The sequence below is a fragment of the Echinops telfairi genome, unplaced genomic scaffold (assembly GCF_000313985.2).
Source record: "Echinops telfairi isolate 266 unplaced genomic scaffold, ASM31398v2 ScPeMD7_7466;HRSCAF=8504, whole genome shotgun sequence".
Taxonomy (NCBI): Eukaryota; Metazoa; Chordata; class Mammalia; order Afrosoricida; family Tenrecidae; genus Echinops; species Echinops telfairi.
Genome location: NW_022111366.1, coordinates 290,559 through 299,460, shown reverse-complemented (window position 1 = coordinate 299,460; position 8,902 = coordinate 290,559). Strand labels below are relative to the sequence as shown.

Below are 8,902 nucleotides of genomic sequence, written 5' to 3'. Positions count from 1 at the left end.
TACAGGAATCAGAAATCGGACATTTATTGAGAACTCAAACACATAGCTGGTAAGGGATTAAATATAAACAGTAGATTCCAACCCAGCCCAATATCTCTAAGGCTGCACGGTCAAGGGGAACCTCTGCAGAGAACACCTGGACAACAGAGGACCCTCAGCGCCTCCTCCGGTCTGGACTCCTGCTGCGTCTCCGGCCACCTCTAGGGAAAGAAATGGAGGGAGTCCGTCACAGGGACATCATACAAGACCCTGTGTGGTTCCACTCCCAGCCCTTCCCCAAGAGAGTCCCTCCCTCCCCTCCTCACCTCCTCTTGCTCTTGGGCGGACCCCGAACAAAACACCAGTCCACACTGATGGGCTGTCCCATCAAATCCTGGCCGTTGAGTCCCTCCATGGCAGCCTGGGCCTCCTTGTATGTTTCATACTCCACTAGAGTATACCCCTGGGGGCAGGGGTGAAAGACAGGCATCAAAACCCTATTTTACCAAAAATCATTACGCTGCTTCTTCATCAAATCTATGCTCAATTTAACTTAAAAAAAGCTCTACACATTCAATTTGCTGTTGGCCAAACACTTCATCAGACAGGGAAGAACTCCCCACTAAAGTTGTCTAAGTTACGGGAGAGGGAAAGCGATGGAATCCCACCTTCAGGTATCCTGTGCGCCTGTCCAGGTTGAGGTGGATGTTTTTAATCTCTCCGTACTCCGCAAATTTGTCGTGTATGTCTTCTTCAGTGGCTTCCTCGTGGACTCCGGTGACAAAGAGAATCCAGCCTTCAACAGCTGTGGGCGGGGCAGGAAGGCAGATGGAGAGCGTGTGAGCACACAGGGGAAACGACGCCTTCAAATCACACCGCCCTGGGAGCAGAGACTGCAGACTGCGGGGTTTTCAGGTGACCTCTGACCCCACCCGGACTCAGTTCTAGCTCATGGTCTCAACTGCCTAAGGGGGTGACAAAGTGGCCGCGCCGATGGGGTCCAATACAGCGAGCGCTGTGGGGGTGGCCCGGAGCCCAGCAGCACGGGGCTGCGATGGTGGGACCCCCGAGTCCACGCCCCACACCAGCCCCACAGGCTCGGGGCACTCACAGCGTTGCGGTCCAGGCTCATCGCCATCCTGCTCCACGCTGTCGTAATCTTCACGCATCCGTGCTCGGGACCCGTCTTCTACAAGGAACGCACGCACATCACCGGGGACTGCCCTCACCCCCGTCCCCTGGCTCCAGGAGGGCTCTCCGAACGCCTGGGCTCCGCCGCCCGACCACCCCACCCCTTCCCCGCAGACACTCACCGTAACCAAAGCCGCGGCCTTTCCGTTTCTTTGCTTTTTCTTTCAATTTGTGGATGCTCTCTGGAACCCCAGAAGGAAAGCGAGGGGTGACAAACAGCCATTGGAGCAACTAGACGTGCGCCCCACCGCCTCCTGTCCCACTGCAGTCTCCCAAGGGGGCGGCGTCTCTGCTCCGCCAGCAAGGAGACCGTTTCCCTATCGTACCCTTCCCTTGACTGCCCCCTGCTTCCGCAGCCGCCTCCACCGTCCTCACCGTCCCCATCTTCATCCATGGCGAAGTCTTCGCCCCCAGCCTCGTGAAGGTCCAGGACGTCCGCCATCCTGTCTGCGCGGTACCGCTCGTCTGAGCTGCTCTAGCTCTGCGGCCCCCGGGAACGGGCGAAGGGAAAGAGAGTCAACGACATGGACCAATCACAAACCAAGTCCCCTCCCGGCGCACAGAAATGACGCAGTAGGAGGCGGGGCCCCGGCGCGAAGACGTGGAAGTCAATTCGTAGCCAATTGGGGCAGGTCGTGGGGCGGGTTCCGCCGGCTGTAGCGCTTCCAATTGGGCGGTGGGCGGAGTCCGTGACTCCTCCTCCGCGAGCGTCAGGGAAGACCGTGTGCTGAGAAGCCGGCCTAGTTACCTTATTGGAGGATTGCTTCCCGGCGCTTCGCTTCCGAAGGTATGGAATGGAATATTCCCGGGGGTGTATTGTTCTGAGGTGCAGCTCTGTATCCGATCAAAACCAAAGTTCCATTGCCGTCGCGTCAGTTCTGACTCATAGTGACGCTCGCTGCACGATAAGTAGCACTGCCTGATGGGTTTCCGAGACTGTAAATCTTTTAAGAGCAGCCTTATCTTGCTCCCTCAGAAGGGCGGGTGGGCTTGAACCACCTCTTGCAATTAGCAGAGCAACGCTTACCCCATTTCACCGGCAGGGCACCTTAGAAGCAGGGGTTTGGGGGTTTGTTTTTTCCAAAAGAAACCTCACTCAGCAATGTTGATTTAGAAAGTTGTTTTGGTAGGAACTGCAGTATGGAAGATGTAGCTCTTTAGGAAATTCACAGCCCGGGTTGCTGTTGAAACGCCATTGTGACAATTTTTTTTTTTTTTTAACATTAAAATCGCTCCCAAACTCTCACCACTTCTGAGTAGGGGTCATGGCATGGAACAAAATCAGAACTCTTGCTTGCGTTGAGGATAATAAAGGTATTTCAACTCCGAAAATTCATTTTGCCCCTAAATGCTGTAATTATTCTATAAGCCTTCAGCATCCGTGGACTGTAGATTTACTAGCTTAGTTCATTAATCAAGTGTGTGGCTCAAATGAGAGAAGGGTCTGGCAATACAAAGACAAGTAATTACTTGATCAAGAATCCTATTAGCAGAATGAGCCTTCCGGGTTCTAATGGGAGTTAGCCTAAGGAAGACCCATGTGAAGAAGGGCTTTATATTTGAACAACAGCAGGTCGGCTGAGCAGTGTTCCAAGCAGAGTAGTCACCCATCCACTCTCCTCAGTAGGTAGAGTAATCCTTTTCAAAATCAGCTGCTACATGCCAGCTAACACCCCTCCCTTGACATTTTGTTGCATTGAGGAGTAACATTCAGACTGCTTTGCCTGTGTCTCCAACCTCTTCCCCAGTACCAATCATCCCCCAACGAGGGCTTAAAGACTTTGGAAGTTATTCATAGGCAAGCAGTTTCTCTACATCAAATATTTAAGTAGTCATGTGCAAATAGCCTTCACAGTTTCTGCTCATGTGCTCTTTCTCTGGTGCTTCATCTGCTAGATCCCATCATCATCTCTAGATCCCAAAACTACGGTCACCCCTAAAGGGTTTTATCCATCTTCCTATTCTCCAGCACAGAATTAAATCAAACTCTTTAGTCACCTAGTTCCTTTATAATTTGTTTAATGTCCGTTTTCCCCATTAGAATATAAGCCTCAGAGCAGACTCGGAGGTACAGCAATATCTCCAAAGTTTAACTCAGTACCTGGCTCATTATAAGCATTTGTTAATATTTGTTAAACGGATGAAGACCAACAGACCAGCAAAGAAGTCTGTAAGCCTGATGCAGTGTGAATGGGAAATAAAGCCAAACAATACAGCTTAGGGTCAAATTGTATGCAGTGCTAAAGATTTTGGAATTAATCTTGAAGGCATGAAATTCCTTTACTTCAAATATTTAAGTATTCATGATCTTTAATATGTCCAAGTAGTCTTTATGGAATAGCTTTTTTTTGCTATCTTTTACTTAGGATTGTTTCTTAAACAGATTTTTTTTTAACCCTGCCCTCCTCCCCACGTCCCCTGAAGGGGTGCTCTGGGTTCAGGGGTTAAACAGACTTTTAAAGTATAAACTTACATTAAAAAAAAATTTGCTATTGCTACCTTAAATGAAAAGGCACTATTTTTTCCCTACAATAAAAAAAGCAAAGTTATTTAAAAATTTTAATGTTTGTCCATGTACCATCTAAAATCATCTCTGATAAACAAAGATGCTCAGATAAACATTAGGAAACACTTCTGCAGGTGAAGGTGGCTAATTGATGGTTTAAACAAGGGAGTGGCAGTCAATGCTGTCGAAGGAAGTCTGAGAGTAGTGTAGAATGGAGGCAGGAGATCAGGTCGGAATCTAATACAGCGATTATAAGGACATGAACTACAAAAGGTAGAGTGATTGTCTAACAGTAGGGAAGGGAAAGTGAATCTGAGGTTTTTAGTTTACCGGATATAGTAGAGTATAAGCCAACCCGAGTATCAGCCAAGACACCTACTCTTACTACAAAAACTGCGTTAAAAATGTGCAAAAAACCCAGCTTATACACGAGTATATAGAGTAATTAGGTATCTAATGAGTCTAATGACAGATCTTGGAACCCTAGTAAGAGGGGTCCATGTGTAGAGAAGATGAGTATCGTATTGGTCATGTGAGTTTAAAAAGTTCTTTTGTTTCATTCACGCGATAATGCCCAATCAGAGGAAATGTAAATCTGAAAACAGGCTAGCACACAGAGACAGGTCAGAGGACAGTGTGTACAGTGGCCCTAGACCCATCATGTCGGTGGGAATGGGTCGAGCCACTGGAGAAGGGGCCAAGGACAGAACCCGGGCTCCGTATAGTTTTAGAAAAGGGAGGAGGGCTCGCAAGGCAGTCCCCTTTCCTAGCTGTACAGTCTTATTTCTGCTACCCCAAACAACTGATAAGAGAGTCTTTTTCAGTAGAGACGTAAGAGAAGAGGTCATTATTTTGTAACTCTTCTGACACTTTCAGTTTCAAGAAAAGAGTCAATCTGGCTCACTAGACAAAATTCTATCTTTAATTGTATAAAGTTATACATAGAAAATACATAGAAAATAGTGAAAAGATAAGAAAAACCTTGAATACCAAATAGGATCAGGGAACAGATTTTTCCTCCCCATGTTCTTTGGGATCTTACTGGTTGGTGTTTGAGAAGAGTAAATCCAGGAAGTCCAAGGAAAAATTCCTCCCACACATCATACCCCTTGATCCTTCTCATAGAAAGGACTAAGGAGGACTGAGGGGTTAATGGCTTTTGGATTAGGAATAGCAACTACAATAGACACAGCTACTACTTAATGCAGGTTAGGAGCCTCTACTCACCGCACACGTGCTTCATAGAGAAGGCCTGAAGAATTCAAGAAAACCCCTCTTAAACACTGATTCAACGATAGCCTACATTCCTTTATATTTGATCCTGTATTCCAAGCATCAAGGTGATTTCAAAAGCAAGAAGGAAAAAAAAAGGCTGTCTTTCATCTTGACCATATCTGATCCAATAGAGTAATTGTGACCTATTTCCTAATCTGTTTCTAAAAGTAAAGTCTGTATAATTGTTAGATGGAAAGTCCAACTGCAGGGCATTAAATTTCCCAAGCTCAATGTGGAAAATACACTCAGCACTATTGTCTAAAGGCAATCACAGAAACAAGAGGAACTCCACAGCCGAAAGAACATACAACTAGCAGACCACTGGTTCTCTTTCCTTTCTTTAGTCCTCCAAGGGCCCAGGTAGGAGATGCCATCGTACCTCAGTCTCATGTCCTTGCTCCTGCTGTGGAGGAAACAAAGGCGCCCCCTCCTCTAAGGAGCGCACACCCAGGGGAGTAAACGGCAATATCTGGGTGACGGAGAGGGACAGGACCCTTACCTAACAGGACAGATCATGTTTCCAAAAAGTCACATGGGAGGACAGAGGAGGCAGATCTAGGCTAAGCACATGGGGAGTGCAGGGGGAATGTTTCAACATAAACAACTTTAGTGCTGACCTCTCTCTGGAGTGTGGCGTGGACCTCGAAATCTGGGGCAGTGATACGTGGTATAGGTATGCTTGAGAGGTAGCCTGTAAGGTGCAAGCCCGTGAGTTTTGTTTGCAACTCCTCCTGTTCCTGGGCAGTTTCTCAGGCATAATTTAGAAACCAGAAACCAGACAACAACCAAAGCAAAACTACCTCAATGTCGACTCCTCGTGACCCTAATAGGACAGGGTAGAACTGCCCCATGTGAGTTTCCAAGACCCTTTGCCGAAGTGAAAAACCCCATCTTTCTCCAGAGGAGTGGCTGGTGGTTTCAAACCGTTGACCTTGAAGTTAGCAGCCCAATGTATATATAAGCCCTAAGCCAGGGCTCCTAGGCAAGCCTCAGTCATAAGGAAGCCTAAGAATCAAGTAGCACTTGAAGACAGGGGAGGAGCAGGGAAGTAGTGGTAGGGTTTAGGCTGGGAAAAGTCTAATTACTGCAGGAGCAACTTGGTACCAAGCCAAGCAGGACTTGCTCAAGGTAAAACAAAGCCAAAGGTGTCAGATTCATACCCTGTTTGAACCCAAAAGAAAGCAAGAATGAGGGAGAGTGAGGCCCACAGCCCTTATTCAGGAGACCTACCCTCTTAACCGCTGGCGATGTGAACAGTCAAGCCTAGCTATTGAAATGCTATGCAGCGCTCACCTGGGTGCGTGAGAGCCTGCAAAGCACCAAAGACATCCTTCTTGTAAATTGGGGAGTGGGGGTGTTTCAAACGAAACTACATCCCAAAGCTGGAAATAAGAGGTGGGATTTCTTAGCAAATAGGAATCCAGGTGTAGAATTTATACACACACGTGTATATATATATATCTATATTTGAAAGTATAAAATTGAAAAAGTATATACAGAAACCATCCTAAGTCTTAGAAAGGAGCCATCTAAAAAGGACCAGGAGAGGGTAGGTGTGTGGGCCCGTGGGTGCCTAGCAGTTGGGAGAATGCATGTTGCCCAGCTGCCCAGCAGCCAGCATGAGAATATCCTTCTTCTCCTTGTGGAAGCGCAGCTCCTTGCCTGCCAGCCGCGCTTCGTCCAGCTCTCGCTCAGTTGAGGCCAGCTCTCTCGACAGTGCCCCTGGCACACTCTGCTCCCGGCTCACCCAGTCCAGTGCCATTTGGTGGCGAATATCATCATCCAGGGCTCGGTGTGAATAGTGCGCCAACACCTCCTGGGGGTGGGGGGAGGCGGGAGAGAAAGTCACTGTTGAGGGTCACAGCACAGAGATCGATTGGACTGGACTGGACAGGGAACTCAGCCTCACGGTCCTAATGGAAAGCTGACTGATTCGTAAGGGGAACTTCCCGGTTCCGGTGGGGAAAGAAGGCCGGCGAGAGCGGCACGGCTCAGGTTGGAAAAGGGCAGATGACAGGAGTGGAATGACCCCCTCACCCATACAGTCTCCTTACCTGCCGGGAGCACTGTCTTTCCCTCATGGCCTTCAGGCTGCCATTCCAGTGCAGCAGTTGGAACACGGTCATTAGCTCCTGGGGGAAGAAGATAGCATCACCCAAGACAGGGATTTTCAAGTGTGAGGATGCACGAGACTTACAGGAGGGAGCCTTTTACAAAACCTATTTGCGAAAGTATTTCTCACTACCGACCAAGTCTGCCTGATACGCCCTTGGGAGAAGGAGCTCATTTCTGTTGTCAAAGATATTTGAAAACAACCATCTCTCCCTTCCTTCCCCTTTGAGTTTCAAGAAATTGAGGATGAGTAGGAGCCGTCAACTCATTTTCTGACTGAGATTCTACCAGACCTTCACTTTAAAATTGAGGAACTATGGAAAATACCTGGGTTTGTTTGTTTTTTTAAAAAACTCTCATTAAAATCCCCAAATAAGGAGACTTCCGGGAAGATGGCAACCGAGCAACACATGCCAGAGGGACTCTGCAGAAATCAGCCCAGGAGAGGTACTAAGAGGGAAATTCAACACTGCTGGATCTCTTAGGAGGAGCATCATAAAGATAAGTAGGCACAGATCTACAAGGTTCTGAGGGGCTAGGGGCTTTTGGCTTAACACAGTGGAGGCTGGCTAGGATTTGACCTCAGCCCTGCCACTGTCTGGGCTGGAGTCTGCCCAGGGGCTTAATCTCAACACAGCCACAGCTTGCTGCTGCCTGATTCGGGGCAGGAATTAAACCCTTGCAGCTCCTCTGGCAGGGATCTGGCTCAGCTATATTGTTACTTTTGTTTCCCTCGCTTCTCTCCCCCCACAGTCTCAGCAGGTTTACTTAAAAAAAAATTGTTTTATACTCTTTGCCCTGTTCTCACACTCCACTGCTGACTTCCAGACCTCTCCCCTTAGCCTAGGGCATTTACACCTGCCACATACCCAATTAGGTCAGCTCCACCCGGCCAACCTCTTATTTTCCCTCTGTTGTCCTGTATAACTGAGGGAACATCCTCCTGCCTACCTTAGTGCCTCACACAGCCTAAGGCATCTCGGCCAACACTCGCCAACCTGCCAAGCTACAACAGAAACCTCTGACCAATCTACCTGTCAAGGCAGTTCCACCCACCATTCGTGGTGTTCTACACCAAAGCAGGCAACCCACTAGCCTTCTGGGGCATTACCCTGAGAGGGAAGCCACAGGAGGATAAAGTGGTTGGCTAATTCCATAGTGAAATTAGCTGTAGGCAGTTAGAAGAAGCATTCCTACAAGTCTCCCAGAGAGAGCCAGTGCTCTTCGACTCCCTGGAAAATGGCACCTGGCTCCTCTAAAACAACGCAACACAAACAGCCATCAGCCCCAACGACCTCAACGAAAAAACAGAAGAAACAAAAGGTAATGGCAGAAGATGTTCCGAACATAACAACATACATAGAAGAAGCAGACATTGAGCTGCCACAGAAAGAAATTTTCAGAATGCTGCTTGGAGTCATACAGGATATGAGGGAAACAATACAGAAAAAGGATGAAATGATAGAGGAGATAAAGGCCATACACCAAAGGGAAATACAAGAGCTTAGGGAGGAGATAACAAAAACCAGTAGCAGATAATTACACAGCACTACAAAGGATTGTAATCCAATGAATTCAACAACTTGGATGACATGGACAAATTCTTGAGAAAACAATCCCTCCCTAGACTGTCCCCAAAGGACGTCAAGAATCCCAACAGACCCACAGCAATAGAAGAAATAGACAAGGTTATCAAGGGACTACCAACAAAAAAATCCCTGGACCAGATGGCTTCACTGGAGAATTCTACCAAGCATTTAGGGAAGAACTAACACCAATCCTACACAAACTCTTCCAGAGCATAGAAAAAGATGGCAAACTCCTGAACTCCTTCTATGA

The 8,902-nt window shown here is 47.7% G+C and overlaps 2 protein-coding genes across 3 annotated transcripts in view; both read right to left on the bottom strand.

Moving 5' to 3' along the window:
- On the bottom strand, positions 1-1,680 carry RBM8A (RNA binding motif protein 8A). 2 transcript variants are annotated; one of them, XM_004717277.2, is made up of 6 exons: positions 1,546-1,680; positions 1,293-1,352; positions 1,091-1,165; positions 648-784; positions 306-442; positions 1-200 (listed from the first exon to the last, which is right to left on the bottom strand). In XM_004717277.2, exons 1-6 carry the CDS (start codon positions 1,610-1,612, stop codon positions 155-157), a joined length of 522 nt encoding a protein of 173 aa, XP_004717334.1. In that variant the 5' UTR covers positions 1,613-1,680; the 3' UTR covers positions 1-154. The 2 variants fall into 2 exon arrangements, with proteins under 2 accessions (XP_004717334.1, XP_004717333.1); XM_004717276.3 differs by having other exon boundaries at positions 1,091-1,168; positions 1,546-1,679.
- A 4,698-nt stretch (positions 1,681-6,378) lies between these two features.
- The window catches only part of LIX1L (limb and CNS expressed 1 like), a gene marked incomplete at its 5' end in the record, with an annotated part of 33,144 nt that continues 30,620 nt past the window's right edge, over positions 6,379-8,902 (bottom strand). The window contains 2 exons of the mRNA XM_030888426.2: positions 6,379-6,767; positions 7,006-7,083. Coding sequence (XP_030744286.2) covers positions 6,525-6,767; positions 7,006-7,083 — 321 coding nt within the window. The remainder of the gene's footprint in view (positions 6,768-7,005; positions 7,084-8,902) is intronic.